Genomic DNA, 16759 nt, shown 5'->3' with positions numbered 1-16759 from the left:
TCTGACTCATTTTCACAGAGCGGGTCACATATGTTCTTAATTGAAAAACAAAACACTTAGCTGTTCAAATTTCTCACACATTAATCCTAGTTGTAAAAAAGATATACTAGCAAGGTGTCACTCAAAACAACACTCACCAGTCGCCCAACTGACCAACAGGGTGACAAATAGTAACACAACCTTTACGCTATTGAAACAGTGTTTAAATTTTCATGTACATGGGTCGAAACGTCAGGCCATTAACTATTCTCTGTATTTATTGATAGGTCCTTTTGGTTGGTGAGCAGTTTATAGCAACCTAATCTAATTATATTTTCTGAAACACAGATTTTATAATAACCTCAAAAAAGGATGACTAGGTTTGTTCTCAATTGAAAAACCAAAAATAAGCTGTTCAAATTTCTCACACATGTTTGTTGTAAAGGAAAGATGAAATAGCAAGGTGTCAAAAAAACACTCATCAGACGCCCAACTGGTCAACAGGGTGACAGATAGTAACACAACCTTCAAGCTAACAGTGTTTAAATTTTTCATGTTCTTGCAGAAGCACCGTCAGCCAGTCTGGATAATTCCTCTGTTCCCTTCACTGAGTTGACGCTCGAGTCGGACACCCAAGACTCTGATGATGACATGCCTCTGCACAAGGTTGCTAAGAGACGCATCATCGAGTCAGATAGCGAGGAAGATTAGAGAGTATTTTTCTGCTCCATCAATGTCTCCAGGAGGAGAGAGCAGCTGGGGTGCTCCGTCATCAAGACTTGTCAGTTTACGCTACATACTTTATATCGAAGAGAAGAGGGTCTGAAGTATAGATAAGTTGCAATAGACGCCATCTTTACAGGCAAGTTGCACTTGCAAGCGTGTTCCTGGGGCAGTTTATTAAGCAACCACGTTGTTTACTAACCAATCAGGCGTTTTTGTAAAATCTGCGCGTGCTGCACGCTGTTCTCGTGCAAAATGCATGGCTGTATGTTCCAAATAGTAATTTTAGGTTTTGATTCGACTCAACTCAACATTTATTTCCTTCTCAAAATATAGAATTTTTTTATTCAAAATATCACATAGATATTGTTCACAGCCACAATCCCAGGCCGTACACTTTTTGTTACAAAGACATCAAATGAAGAACAAAATATATGAAGTAACTCCAGTTCAAAAAGCATCTTAAACCTCACTAACGTTTGTGTAATAGGTGTCCTCTGTCCTCATTTGCTTTGTTGTAGTTAATTGCAACTGCTGGAAAGGCGCTTTACTAAATTATTATTATGCCACACTTCCAGCACCAACTGTGTGTTCCTTACCCTTCCAACCTCTCCTTGGAGTGTGTGTTACACATCTGTCTTCAAGTAGCTTTTCACGGCAATTAATCAGTCATCCTCGATTTGACTCTCACGGCAAGCCAATGTGATATTATCTAATGATTACTAGCAATCACACGAATCTTCTAACTGTTTGAAATTAATTGCAGGTTGATAAACAAATAGTTGTAATGATAACATTTTTGAACCAGGGAAAAAATAAGAGCAGGATATACCTTTTGTAAATTTCAAAGCCCTGTATTCTCAACAACAAAAACACCCTTGTTGCATAGAATTGTGTGCTTTCCGATACCAGAGAAAGCCTTTATGCTGGAAGCTGTTTAATTGGTTTTGATGATCTATAAAACTAAAAAACTTGAAAAGGTGAAATTTCCAAAAATGTTTTTAAATATCAACAGCTCTCCAGTGCTCTTTACCAAGTAAGTTTGTTTGGTCAATCATCTTTGTATTTGAGTATAAACCAATGGGAACATTTTGGTTCAACTGGTAATCGAAAATGCAAGAGCTAAGTTACCTCAGAGAGAGAGCTGTTTCTCACAATGTTTTATACTATCAACAGCTCTCCATTGCTTGTTACCAAGTAAGTTTTTTCCGCTAACAATTCTTTTGAGTAATTACCAATAGTGTCCAGTGCCTTTAAACCTTCTTTCAGGTGAAATTGTATATTGAAGAGAAACACAACTATTGTATAAATGAAAGGTTGAACAGATTTGTGTTGAATCTGGGGGAGGGGGCAGTAAATACTTGAATCGTACAACAAAATATGCAGAGATATAAAGGATGGACAATATGTTTTCTTGATCTTTAACAAAAATAATTGGTAACTATTTTTTTATAACAGAAAAATTCACCTAATGATTTGTGAATTTTTATGGACACATAGACACTATATACATTGCCATAAATCTTTATAATAGGAACTGTCATTATCAGGTAATTTGTGATAAGTATAATGTAAATATATACTTAAAAAACACGTTTCTCTTTTAACACTACCGTTATTATATAAAAGAGTCCAGATAATCATAGATAATTCAGGTTTTTGTGTAATTTTTTTTGACTGGATGTGACAACAATTATTGAAGACAATGTCTTAAAATAATTCATTGATTTTTCTTAATTGCATGAAGTTAAAGGGAAGGTACACGTTTGGTAATTGTCAAAGACCAGTCTTCTCACTTGGTGTATCCCATCATAACAATAAAATAACAAGCCTTTGAATTTTTTTACTCAATTTGCGAGAAAATGGTGACAGAAAAAACACCTTTGTTGGACGAATTTGTGTGCTTTCTGATACGAATAAAAGGTTTCTAGCTAGAAGTATTTTATAATTTTAGTGGGAAATTACCTCCTTCACAATGGTTTCTACTATCAACAGCTCTCTAATGCTCGTTACCAAGTCAGTTCTTGAAGTAAAATTGTTATGAGTAGTTACCAAACGTGTACCTTCCCTTTAACAAATGGATTCAGAAACATCCTCTTTAAACTTCGCTTTGTGGTAGTCCTGATACAAAGACTTTACTTATGGCGAGGCTACCGTACCCGCCCCCCCCACCCCGCCAAATTTGAAATAAATGCGAGCCTTAAGCCTTTGTATGGTAGAGTGACGTCACAGAAGTAGTTTAAAGATGCTATGTCATATTTTTGGCCCCAAACATTAAAAAATGGTATTTCAAAGAGTATCACCCGCTCTAACGAAAAAAAGTTTAACTTTTACATTTAATGGCCAGGAACCATGACAAAAATTTAAAACGTTTCTTAGAAAACACATTGTCGGGATCCCGACAAAAACAAATTTTTAGCACTTTATTTCACTGCTACTGATAATTGGCGGACTTTTTCGAGCAATGGCTCAAATGAAAGCTTGTAACTTTCTCGACCCCCATCAAAATACCTATTGAATTTTAAATCAAAACTTTTGGGTCAAATCGGCCAAAAATCTGACAAAGCATCTTTTAAATGCACCGTAATTGTTGTAGCTCAAACACGGCCGTTCCGTTTGGCTTGTAAATAATTTGCCCTACTGGCTCAGTAATAAGTTTCCACTCTACGGGTCATACGGGGGAGTTTTACAATATCAACCCGAATACTATGGGGAATAAAACTCCTGATTTTTCTGTAGCAGCGCCACGATTTCTATAAGTAGAAATACTAGAAAACAAGTTCTATCGCACGGAATTTGTGGAACTCTGTCAAAGTTCTTCATGAGCACTTGTGCAGTAGATAGTAAAGTTTGCAGGTAGACTGTACAATCATCGAGGGGCAACTATGAAGAATGGTTTCTTTTGCGGCAGATTTGTATAAAGTTCAATGAAGAATTTACAGCTACAGCCTTGTGACTTTTTCATATAAAATTTAACAAGTAAACTTTTTCATGCACAATTTGACATGTACACAAGGATTTTGACAAGTACACGTTTTCGCGCAAGAATTCGAAAAGTACAATTTTTCATGCAACATTTGACAAGTACACAAGGATTTTGACAAGTACACACGGCTATAGCCTTGTACACTTTTTCATGTAAAATTTTTCAAGTACACAAGGCCTTGTGACTTTTTCATGTAAAATTATACAAGTAAACTTTTTCATGCACAATTTGACATGTACACTTTTTCACGCAAAATTTGACAAGTAAACAAGGCTATATATAGCCTTTTGACTATTTCATGCGAAATTTGACAAGTACACAAACAATGTTATAGCATTGTACACTTTTTCATGCAAACAATTGACAAGTACAACACATTTTTGACAAGTCAGTTTTTCGCGCAAAAGTTCGAAAAGTACACTTTTTCATGAACAATTTGATGACAAGATTTGCAAAATTTGACAAGTACACAAGGATTTTGACAAGTACACAAGGCTAACGCAATTTTGGAACAAGTACACAAGGTTGTAGCATTGAACACTTTTTTTTTCATGCAAACAATTGACAAGTACACAAGGATTTTGACAAGTTCACTTTTTCATGGAAAATTTGACAAGTAAACTTTTTCAAGCCAATTTGACATTACATTTTTCATGCACAATTTGACAAGTACTTTTTTTTCACGCCAAATGGAAAAAATGTACTTGTCATATTTTACATGAAAAAGCTATATAGCCTTGTGTCAAATTTGGCGTGAAAAAAGTACATGTCAAATTGTGCATGAAAAAGTGTACTTGTCAAATTTTTCATGAAAAAGTGTACTTGTCAAAATCCTTGCGTACCTGTCAATTGTTTGCATGAAAAAAGTGTTCAATGCTACAACCTTGTTTACTTATCAATGTTTGCATGAACAAGTCTTGCATGAAAAAGCCTTGTGTACTTGTCCAACATTGCGTTAGCCTTGTGTATTTGTCAAAATCCTTGTGGGCTTGTCAATTGTTTGCATGAAAAAGTGTAGCCTTGTTTACTTATCAATTTTTGCATGAAAAAATAACAAGGCTATATATAGCCTTGTGTACTGGGACCCGCGGATGCTCTGAGAACTTGCTCGTACTTCGCGTACGTCCTCATCGGGGCTTCAGACGAGAGGACGGAGCCTGAAGCCAAATCCAAAGCCGAAGCCGTGGATTCAAAAAGGGCCACAGTTTGCCATGGGTGGGCGGACCGAATCTCCGGGGGGCGGATCTGACCCGAGTGTTTTTAGATGATTATTTCATAAATGAAATCAATTTGCGTACATATAAAACGAGCTTTTTAGGGGGAAATTATCTTTATATCGTTGACCGAGAATCAATGTTTGTGAATAGCTTTATGTGATGATCATGACATAGACAAAGGCACCTTAAAGACACTGGACACTATTGGTATCTGTCAAATACCAGTATTCTCACTTGGTGTATCTCAACACGCATAACATGACAAATTTATGATAATGTTGGCTCAATTGGTAGTCGAAGTTGCAAGAGAGTAATATTGAACACAAACATTTAACATTTATGAGCTTTCAGATGCCTACAAAAGGCTACAGGCCTAAAGCCGATTTCACGAAACTTTACGCAACTGCGTATAAGTCCACTTGCGCAACGTTTATGGCGCAACTTACGCCGTAAACGTTGCGCAAGTGGACTTACGCAGTTGCGTTAAGTTTCGTGAAATCGGCCCCTGAAGTATTTTATTATTTGAGTGAGAAATTCTGATCACAGTGAGCCGTTTCTCACAATGTTGTAGTTACTTAGTCAGTTTTTATGCTAAAAACTATTTTGAATAATTGCCAATTGTGTCCAGTGCCTTTAAACAAAACAATCAATAGCCAATCGTTGTTCATCTAAACATACAACTCTAGGTTAGACGTACACACGACTAACAAATGGTGTTTTACACAAGCTAGCGGGAATTGGTTGTTTTATTGGACACGTTAATTGACGTAGGCCTACGAGTAACAGTTTGCTGACACTGAATATTCATGAACATCAACATATTGCGAAGAATCAAGGCAGTAAGCACTACATTCGTTGAATATGCATGAACCATCCGATCACCGAACAGCTGCGCAGTGGTATAGAAGTCAGTCTTTGCGTCTTTTCAAATCAGACAGTGATGCGGGGGAAAACCTGCCTGAAATGACATAGAGCTAAGAGCAGACGACGGGATTATCAGTTTGAGCGGGAAAATGGAGGAATATGTCAGGGGCACAGGTAGCAACACTGTGGCATGGATAATATATATAGGCATGCTGTGGTTAGTATCAGGCGACCGAAGGTAGGAACTGCAGTGTAGATGTTGAAATGTTTTTTTTAATGTCAAAATTGGATACAGTGTGTGTTTATGGTTTGACAAGCGACTGCTTAAATGCCATTGTTTCAAGAAGAGCTCTCCACTTAACCTAAACATATCGAGCTTATTAAAATTGTTGTGGTCTGTATAATCTCTCATACACAGTTTGAATAATTGAGAGGGGAAGACCATTTTTAGTTTATAAAAATTGTTTAGTATTTATCTCGCATACCTTGATACACTGACAGGGCCCATTAAAGACGGGCTACAGCCGTTTATACACCGAGTAGGCGTCATATTTAAAACAATAAATAATTATAGTATCTCATTATTCTGTGAGGTTCTTCATGCGTTTAGTGATGCATTTATTACCAATGTCGGTTTACTTCAATGTCAAGGAAAACAACTGCATGCATGCACACACCGACTACACCGTAAAATGGATGCTGATTCCAATGGATGGAGAAAGTTCTCTATTCATTATGTAAATCTGGTTTGATACTTTAGCGGTTTAAAGGCAGTGGACACTATTGGTAATTGTCAAAGACGAGTATCCTCACTTGGTGTATCTCAACATATGCAAAAAATCACAAACCTGTGAAAATTTGAGCTCAATTGGTCGTCTCTTAAAATGTTTTATACCATCAACCTCTCCCGTTTACTCATTACCAAGTAAGGTTTTATGCTAATAATAAGTATTTTGAGTAATTGCCAATAGTGTCCACTGCCTTTAAAGGCACTGGACACTAATGATTACTCAAATTAATTGTTAGCATAAAATATTGTGAGTTAACGAGCAATGGAGAGCTGTTGATGGTATACATTTTAATTTTGAAACTGCTCCCTCTGGGATAACGTATAGTTTCGGAGAGAGAGGCAATTTCTCAGTCATAATATATTTAAAAAGTTCAGGCCTGTAGCCTTTTCAAGAGGCATTTGGAAGCACACAAATTTTGCAACAAAGTGTGTTTTCTTTCATTGTTCTCTTGCAAGTTCGATGACCAATTGAGTAAAAATCATGTTCACAGCAGTTTCACAGATTTGTTATTATATGTATATGTTGGGATATACCAAGTGAGAATAGTCTTTGACAATTACCAAAGCCGCCCAGTGCCTTTAATATTTGGTAATCATCCTGAAAATGAATGACAATCAAATAACAACTTTTGGTTTATATAGAAGCTTAGCATATACAGCAGCTTTCGAAAGTAAAAATCATTTTGAAAATCATTTTACTTCGAAGTAATGCGGTTATGTAAAAAAAGATATTAGTTGTTATATTAACAAAGTTGAACCTGAAAAGCGTAACAGTCAGATACGATTTTCGGATTGTGTAACCTTGTTCATGATAATTCTTCCTGCGGAGACATTTTCGCTCCAGATTTTCGGCGATATTTCAAAACGCGACCACCTTTCGAATCCCGGTAATGCCACTTGTGCCATTGAGTATGGCACTCAACCGTAAGTGCTTTGTTAAAAGTTGGAGAGGTGGTGCATTATGCTCTACCAACCAGGATGATACCCATGCCTAAGTTCTTACGGAATTTATGAAGAGGGTAACCCTGTTTCAGACCATTAAGGGGGTAACCTTGTTTTAGCCCCTGGAGTAGGTGGCAACGTGCCCTTGGTGGCAGTTGATTTGAGTCGATATTGCCCGAATCAGGAAAGTGCCTAAGCCATCTCTTTGAAGTGAACATGCAGCGTTATAACACACATTATAAGAACTCGCATCATAATGTCAATTCGTGAATAATGTTATTTTACAAATAAACACATGTTATACTGGGTATAATAAATCTCGTCGGCGCCGTATAGCCTAACCAGCAGAACCCAAACACGGCTGCAACTTGTACGGGGGAACCATTAGTTTTTTTTACAGTGACTCTGCTTTGCCTTGACAATGATGGCTGGCGTACCGTACTCAATAATGATGTGTAAATGAGCCAGTTAAATCGCAGATGCACATGTTAGGACAGAAAAGCTAACAGCACATGTCACTGAGTTCAACTAAGGTGAGGATATGGAAAAGCATCAAAGCACTATGCTTCACATGTCCATTGGTTATGATTGTGTAATGTATTTTCACACATACATACTAATACTTGTATAGGCCTACCTGTCTATAAAACTAACATCAGTAGGATTTGAAACTTTGCATAGTGGAAAAATAACATCATGAAATAAATGTTTATTGAATTGAATTGAGGTCCTAACTTTTTCTTTTTGGAAGGAGCAAATTCATTCCTATCTAGTTTCAACAAACAGAGGTGTATCTAAAAGTACTTGAAATGTATAACACAAATACTCAAGAACCGAAAGCCAAACACCACTCTTCGATTACAACAGCATCGAGTTTGAGTTTGGTATCGCCATTTGCTCTACGGTATCGCCAACACTAGCTCTAATAGTCGGTGCCTTCTGGAGACCAAGGAAAAAGAAGAAAGGGGAAACAAAATGACTCCATTGGGAAATAAAGACCGGGGGCCTTATTCATGAAGCCCTCGTAAATCGGTCACTTACGTGGCTCTTAGTAAGACTTTAGTAAGACTTTAGTAAGCCCTTACGTGTTATTCACGAAGCATTCTTATCGCTTTACTACTGCGTTACTTGCTAAACTCTCGTAACGCCTTCTTAAGCGGGAACGAGCTTGAGATGAACAGTCATGGATTTGTTATGTAATTTATACAGTGACTAGACTGGCCAGCGTCATTTTGGAGATATTTATCATCCTGCAAACATGGAGCGCCAGACTAAAGTAAGGAGAAAGACCATGTCCCGCAACAACAGGAGGAGGCAAAGGAAAGTGGATCATTGGAAGGTGAAGTTTCTCGCCCACTGAGATAGTGAAGTTAGTTGACCTTGTTGTATTGAATTGGTAGGTGCTTAACAACAAAGATGTTGTAACGCTGAAGAGAAAGGCCGCCACCTGGGCAAAACAATTCGCGGAGAGTCAACTGTGATGGACAAGTCCTCAGAACTACCAAAGTGGTTCATCACCAACTGGGATGACGTTCAGAGATTTCGCAAGCTTCCACACGACGCAAACATGCAATGAGAGTACAAAATGTAGTTGGTTACCCCTAAACTAAAAATACAAAATAAATAAATAAACGAAGTATTAAACGAATTAAATAAAGTAAATGAAGTAAATACTACAGAGCAACTCGTTCTCCTCTATGGACTGCATAATAAATTTACCTCGTGTGTCGCCTTCAAAATATTGCCGCCAGAATTGTAACCCGGTTCAACACTAGAGTACACATCACACCTATCCTACAAGATCTACATTGGCTACCTATAAGGACAGAATCATCTTCAAAATCCTTGTGCATGTCTATCGCTCATCAAAAGGCACTTTACCACCATATCTCTCAGAAGGACTCCAACCCCATATTTCCATTTAACAAACATCTTTCAAAGAAACCCCTGGCCAAAACATCATGGGGGGAAAGATCATTTACTTCTGCTGCTCCTTCATTATGGAACGACTTGCCGAATCATGTTAAACTTTCTCCATCAATAGCTTTGTTCAAAACTTCCCTCAAGACTCATCTATATAATGAGGACTTCATAACTTTTATAGTGTCACTGCGCCATGAGCATCTTTAGATGGATACCGGCGCATTATAAATGCCCATTATTATTATTACTATTAAATAACTAAATAAACAAATAATTTATATAATGATGCAATAAAAGAACAAAATCAAGAAGAATTTATTAAAAAGTGATAAAAAATAGGTCAGGGAACTTCTCCAAAATTTCGCAATGTTTGAGAAAATGTCGCAAGGATTGTATAAAATATCAAAAGTTGTTGTTATTGACATAAAGCTCAATTCACCCGAAAATGTTGGCCAGAATGTTGAAAAAGGGCTTAAGAAAACGCTACGAAGGACTTACGCACTCGATTGAAGTTACGAGTGCTTCGTGAATATGACGCAACTCGCTAAGAACGAACTAGTAACACGTAAGGGCTTACTAAGGCCCATAAGAAGGCTTCATGAATAAGGCCCCGGGCTGCTCCACAAGAAATTGTTGTGTACACAGTCTATGGGAAAATCTTAAGTATTTATACAGGGACAAAGAAAATAACAAAAGATGTCTCCAAATATGGGCTGCATTGATAATGTGTGTTTTCGTGTGTAATGTGTTTTTACGGGAGATTTCTGTTAGATTTCTTTAAATACTTGATCAACGGGGGGAATTTCTGTAGGATTTTCTTATAAACTTGGTCACAGTGGGTGCGTTTGTGTAGCTTCCCCGGGTCGACCCCGGTGTGTGGCGTATTTTTTTTCCAGGATGAAAGTGTGCAGATAATTACCCACGTTCGTCCTGGAAAAAACCTTTGACACACACCGGGGTCGACCCAGGGAAGCTAAACGAACGCACCCTGTATAATGCTGTGGCCAGGGGCTAATGCACAACGAAACAATTGTTTTGTAAACATTTCCACTCTCTTCTCAAAAGAGATGCAGTTTTTTGTGTGCAAAATACCCAGGCTCTGTGTGATATCAAAGGAAAAGCGACTTCACTAGTTAGTAATTTCATTGGTAAGGACACAACAATACAAAATTTCACCTTTTTACTAACATTGTCTTTGGTTATGTGATGTAGAACCAATGGATTGTGTACGTTGATCATTTCAATTACAAAAGAAAGCGCACACAAAGTGACTTGTTCTTTAGTGGTATAGGCCTATGTGTAACAGCAATGTAATTATGCTTGTGTTGAACGTACATGGCCTATACAAAAATCTGCTAGCATAATATAGCTTGGTATAAGGAGATACAATATAAACCAACTAGCAATTAACCTATGCTTCATTTCATGTGGCTGCTAAAAAGACACTCTGGAAGTCTTTGGTTACTGTCAATGACAAGTATTTTCATTTGGTGAATCCCAACTTTTTCTTCAAAGACACGGGACACTAATGGTAATTGTCAAAGACTAGTCTTCACAGTTGGTGTATCTCAACATATGCATAAAGTAACAAACCTGTGAAAATTTGAGCTCAATCGGTCGTCGAAGTTGCAAGATATTAATGAAAGAAAAAACACCCTTGTCACACCTAGTTGTGTGCTTTCAGATGCTTGATTTCGAGACCTCAAATTCTAAATCTGAGGTCTCGAAATCAAATTCGTGGAAAATTACTTCTTTCTCGAAAACTACATAGCTTCAGAGGGAGCCGTTTCTCACATTGTTTTATACTATCAACCTTTCCTCATTACTCGTTACCAAGTGAGGTTTTATGCTAATACATATTTTGAGTAATTACCAATAGTGTCCACTGCCTTTAAATAACAATTTAATACGTGAACATTTTGATGCTCATGCTGTTAAGCAATATTTTCTGCCTATGCAGCTCTGTTGATTATTATAACACTATAACACCCCTTACACATATTCTGCCTTTCCATTGGTTAATATGTCTTAGTTTTACTAGACGGCGGCCGTGTGATAGTGCATCGTTTTGCCGTGTGATAGTCCCACGACTATAACACGGCGTGCAGTACCCAGACGTCTTTTTACCCACCTCGAACCCAATCAGTTGTGCATCTGTGTATCTGAAACGCGCGTACGACGAACGATAACGTGTATATACGAAGATAATACATAGTCTGTTGGGTGTTATAAAACCAATATTGACTGCTTTAACTCGTGCAATGGTTAAAACTACGACTCCCTCGGTGATCCCCGGACGGTTCCATTTTCCCTCGGCTGCTCCTCGGGAAAATAGAACGCTCCGGGGATCACTTTGGGAGTCATTGTATTTAACCATAGCACTCGAAGCAGTCAATATTTGTATACTATCCACCCGAAGTTGCATTTGAGAAACTTTTTGTCTGGTTTCTTTGAATGTGTACTCAATGTACTGAAAAAGTTCCTGCGTGGACATGACTGCTACGGATTTCGCAGTTCTGATAGGGGTGTTTTTCTTTGTCACCCTGTTGGTTGTAGTAAGGCCGCTCTCGGCGGGGACAGGGCCTTTGAATATAGTGCTCCCCACCTCTGGAACAAACTCCCCCCTCATATTAGCAGCGCTGGCAGCCTCGATATTTTTAAATCTGTCTTTCAGACTTATCTTTTTAAAGAAGCTTTTTACTGATTGTGCATATAAATATATTGTTCCTTTACTGGTTTGTTTTGGTCTGTCTTACTGTTTTGCAATTTTAACTCTTCGGATTGTCCTGTAAGGTTCTTGTATTTTCAGTTTGTTTGGATTGCTGTATATTTTCCTGTTGTACAATATAATATTTTTATAATTATTTTGTTATGCGCTTGTGTACATTTTATGGAATGGGCGCAATATAAATGAATACATTATTTATTTATTTATTTATTTATTATTATTTAAGCGATATCTAAAAAAACGTGACACGTTGAAATTAAATTTCCACATGTTGGTTTAGTGTATGCACCTACATTTGTAAAAGGATAACACAAAATTAAAGGGTTCAAAAACCAAAGGAATACTTTCCCTATGAAACTTCAATAGAGCTTCATCATTATTTTCTCCGGTTGTGTAAAATTTATTCTTACTTAATAATGTAAAATTGGTCGTTATTGAGTGGGATGAGATTTGTAATAAATCCACGGCAGCTGAAAATAATCGGGTTCCGAAGAAAATACAATTTTGAACTGGACGTCCATAATGCGCTTTATATTATGATAGACCTATGGGTGACCATGGAGGTAATTTATAACTGATTAAGCAGTTGAGCACGACCAGAATAAATAATATATACGTGGCATGTAATCTGAAGAACTGATTTTTTTATTTGATTCCCCCCATCAAGATTATGACACGACTCGATCGTAAAATGAATTGTATTAACGACATGAAAATAAGGTGAGCCTTAATATAATAGTAAGGATTTTAATGCGCACTTCTCCATAAACAAAAACGATCGAGCCGCCTACACAAAAAGGAAACACTATCATACAAAATGAAAATGATAGATATTGCTATACTTGCACTTAAAGTAAACCTTATGTAAACAAGTGTAAATTCAGTTCCTTCTTTGAGTTTTCAAGGGATGTTGTTTTGTACGAAAGGGAGCTGAAACCACTCCCCATGCACCTGACTATATTATTCTATTTGGCAATAGTAGGGTTTCCGAGTAAAAAAAACACAAGTAAGTTTGCATAGCCCGGACACGATTGCAGATGCAAAAGTGTCCGGAGCGGGCAAGTGTTGCATGGCGGACACAATTGCATCTGACACCGGCCTCACAACCTCTTTCGGAGCTTGTACTACTACTCATAAAAAAAACATTATTTGCCAGGGCAAATTATTTACGTTGCCGCGCACTCTGTATTGAATGATTGACTTGTATTTGTTGTCCGTTTATAAGCGCATCAACGAGTATACCGTGTATGGTCAACAGCGGAATAATCGGCGGGAAATATCCGGAATATTTGGCGGGAAATATGACGACAGGAAATAATATACAAAGAGAGCGCAGCGGTCGGCGTTGTCGCGCGTCGAAGAATATTGACAGGCAATATTGATACGAAAGAACACGGCCTGCAGGTCGAGTGATTCTTAGGGAAACAATCCAACATCTTTTAATGGTATGACGAGAGCTTTTTAATCAAGAAGTCACCATTTATAAACGTGTTAGTATACCGCCTTGTTTACTTTTGGCCTTGGGGTTTAGGCTGAGATGGGTAACGATCGGTCTTGGGTCCCCCCCCCCGGCGGGTTGTAACGAACGATTTAACGGATCGGGGTCAGCTACGTGTTTGGGGTTGGGTTTTAGCATCTCAAACCATAGACATTGCTCTATGGTTTTAGGGTTTGTACTCACGAGATGTTCACATTTTGAGAGCAAGCGTAATGAGGTCGATAAAAATGTAACTTGCATTTATCAATTTTTGCTTTTCGTTATAGTGGTTTGGTACTTGTTCTGCCTATACGATGCAGAATCGGGCATAGCCTTAATATACTTCATCACCGGTTGTTTGTAAGAGGGGAATCATCATGGCTCGTTAAGATGGGGGACAGTTAGTACCCCAAAACATATTTTGAAAACTGAGGAAAACAAATCAATTTGACCGATGTTTAGACCCCTTATATGTGACGCCACAAGCCCAAACAGCGCCGTCATTGAAAAGTGTTCGTTTCCATTGCTTGAACTAAGTGATGGCGGTTATAGACTGGTCCCCTGTCTTTGTTCGCAAGGATAAGCACAGGCATTGGTTTTACAGAACAAACGATTTCATTTGATACAATATTCTTTCAACAGATAAACATGCAGTGACGGTAAGCTTTAAATGTGTTTTGATAGGTCCGACAGGTGATATTTACAAGCTGCACTTTCGGTCGTCTGCGTCAGCATGCATCTAGTACAAATTATATATTCATGCAAAATGCTGTTTGTGTTATATATTCGTATGATTTGACTGCGAATCTCAATATGAAATAAGTGAGATTTTAAAGGTGCTTTTGGAAGGGGGTTGACGTAGGCTCCAGGCTGGTATCTATAAGTGTGACGTCAGATGAGGCTGTGGCGGCCAGTCCAAGGGATCTACGACTTTGATCATGGTTTAAATAAGCCTTTGAAATGAATCAAAATTGTGCATGATGACCGACATGTGTGAATATTCTTCAAAACGATAATAACCTGAAGTCAACATACGCTATAATTATTATAGTGAGAATTCAATTTAAGTTCGTGTCATGATAATTTCATGATAATTACGATGTCTATTATTTTCATACAACACCGTTAACTGCCTATTGAAACTGTTGAAATTGAATAAACTATTTCCCTTTTGATCTGGCGCCAGTGCCAAAGACCGTTGAAGTGATGCGCTTGAGTAGCACTGCGACTGCCATTAAAAAACAATAGCGATCAGTTTCGATAGCGTACAGTTAAAGTAAAGCCTACCATTATATTAGTTTTCCGTAAGCTTGACTGTCCTGACGAACTGTGTGCAGGTTTTAAAAAAATTCGAAGGGCACAATCTCCAATCACGGTCGATTTGAACATCTCGGCTGTCAGAATGTTCCGCTGACAACGTAATTACAGTAACGATCACAATGAAGTGTCCGGAAATCTAGCGGGAGCCGTGAGTGTCGCATGAGCAACTCGCGATCATGTTATGCTAGTCAAGATAGTTTGATGGTTTGATATTAGATATTCCCATATGTTTGTACAGCGAATATCAATGTTGCCTTTTTGATATTGGATATTGGACATTCTCAACATCGATAGTTGCTGTACAAGCCTATGGAAGTGTCACTAATTTCGATGTACAAGGTATAGACATTCACTACACAAACCCATGGTAATATCCAATATGCAATATTGAATTAGCAACATCGATATGCTGCACTATTATTGTTCTTATTTTATGCACGCGGTGCGGTCGGCCGCTGCAACCTGATGTTCTGTTTTTTTTGGGTTTTTTTTTTACAGTACATCACTTGATTATTACACGGTACCTATACACCCCCATCCAATGGTTTAATTGACAAAACTATTCAAAGACAACACAATTAACAGTCTTGAGTAAAACAATAAATTAAATTAAATTAAATCTACTTCACACACAAACGGAGATGTTTATAAAACTGTTCAAGTAAAACAAAAAAACTTAGGGGAAAGAATACACATAATAAACATGTTAGGAACATAATTATACAAAATATAAATATAGGGAAATTTATCAACAAAATAATAGTAATTTTCATATGAGATCACTACTTCAACACCGATGGCTATTCAACTTACTACAAAGCTACGTACTTTCAAACAAGTAATTGTTGTACAATGGCTGCTGGTACCTACAATTTTATGGCATATAATTTTTATTTAAATATAATTTGATTAAAAAGTGCGGCTCTTGCTGAATCGGAGCTGCAGTAAAAAGCTGTACTATCTCCAATGAGATTATCTCCATCACAAAGAACGATTATGCTTATCAGAATGCACATGAGAATAAACGAGAAAGTGTAGATTCGTGGTACATTACAGTCACTAATCTACACTTTAGAGTATATAATTCTCTGTTCGTGTACTTTGACGACCGTTGGCCACATTTTATAACTATTTTGCAGAGTATATTGTCCGCAGACTTACATGTAAACTTACACCGTTTGAAGGTAATGATGGTAGAAAGCGTACCTTACAATATTAGTTGCTGAGGTGCTGTAGTTTTTTGAGAAATGAGTAGAACAATGTCTTATGATCACTGAGACAAACGACAGTTCATAACATTTTGTACTCATTTCTCAAAAACTACAGCGCCTCAGAAATTAATAATTTCATGGAAGCTTTCTTCTATCATTATCTTCAAACTCTGCAAGTTTAATGTAAATCTGTGGACATTGTGTTTGTTGTCCTACAAAAAGTACATAGACACTTTAAGTGCTTGCAACACAATGTTGTACAACAATGTCTGAAGAATAAACAATGGACGGCAGGAATATACCAGTACGTTTTGATAATTACTTTTTTGTCAGAGTAATGTGATAAAAGTTTCAGGGTTCAAGATATATAAAGGTTACAAGGAGATATGAGAGAGACTTGGATCTGAGAGTTTATTTGAGAGAACAAAACAAACATATAAACTTGGCTAAACAAACTCGATGCAATCGTTGTGTTTTTCACGTTTACTACTCTTTCTTGTTTGAAACCCTATAGGGTTTCCAGTCAGATGGTAGCCAGTGTCGACACTACAGATTATGATCAACGCATCCGACCAAACAGCAATGGTGAGTTAAACACA

The 16759-nt window shown here is 37.5% G+C and overlaps 2 protein-coding genes across 4 annotated transcripts in view; both read left to right on the top strand.

Moving 5' to 3' along the window:
• The window catches only part of LOC117288553 (protein timeless homolog), a 29502-nt gene extending 27177 nt beyond the window's left edge, over positions 1-2325 (top strand). The window contains exon 29 of the mRNA XM_033769453.1: positions 545-2325. Coding sequence (XP_033625344.1) covers positions 545-690 — 146 coding nt within the window. The 3' untranslated portion in view covers positions 691-2325. The remainder of the gene's footprint in view (positions 1-544) is intronic.
• A 3605-nt stretch (positions 2326-5930) lies between these two features.
• Positions 5931-16759, top strand: part of LOC117287953 (glycine receptor subunit alpha-3-like) — a 40907-nt gene continuing 30078 nt past the window's right edge. For 2 of the 3 annotated variants that reach the window (XM_033768613.1, XM_033768612.1), the window contains exons 1-2: positions 5931-6007; positions 16675-16745. In XM_033768613.1, coding sequence (XP_033624504.1) covers positions 5979-6007; positions 16675-16745 — 100 coding nt within the window. In that variant the 5' untranslated portion in view covers positions 5931-5978. Of the gene's footprint in view, positions 6008-14147; positions 14289-16674; positions 16746-16759 lie in introns of those variants that run through there. The other variant, XM_033768614.1, reaches the window with a different exon arrangement.

The sequence above is a fragment of the Asterias rubens genome, chromosome 3, assembly GCF_902459465.1.
Source record: "Asterias rubens chromosome 3, eAstRub1.3, whole genome shotgun sequence".
Lineage (NCBI taxonomy): Eukaryota > Metazoa > Echinodermata > Asteroidea > Forcipulatida > Asteriidae > Asterias > Asterias rubens.
Note: the sequence above shows the minus strand (reverse complement) of the source record. Positions and strands in the feature narration are given on the sequence as shown.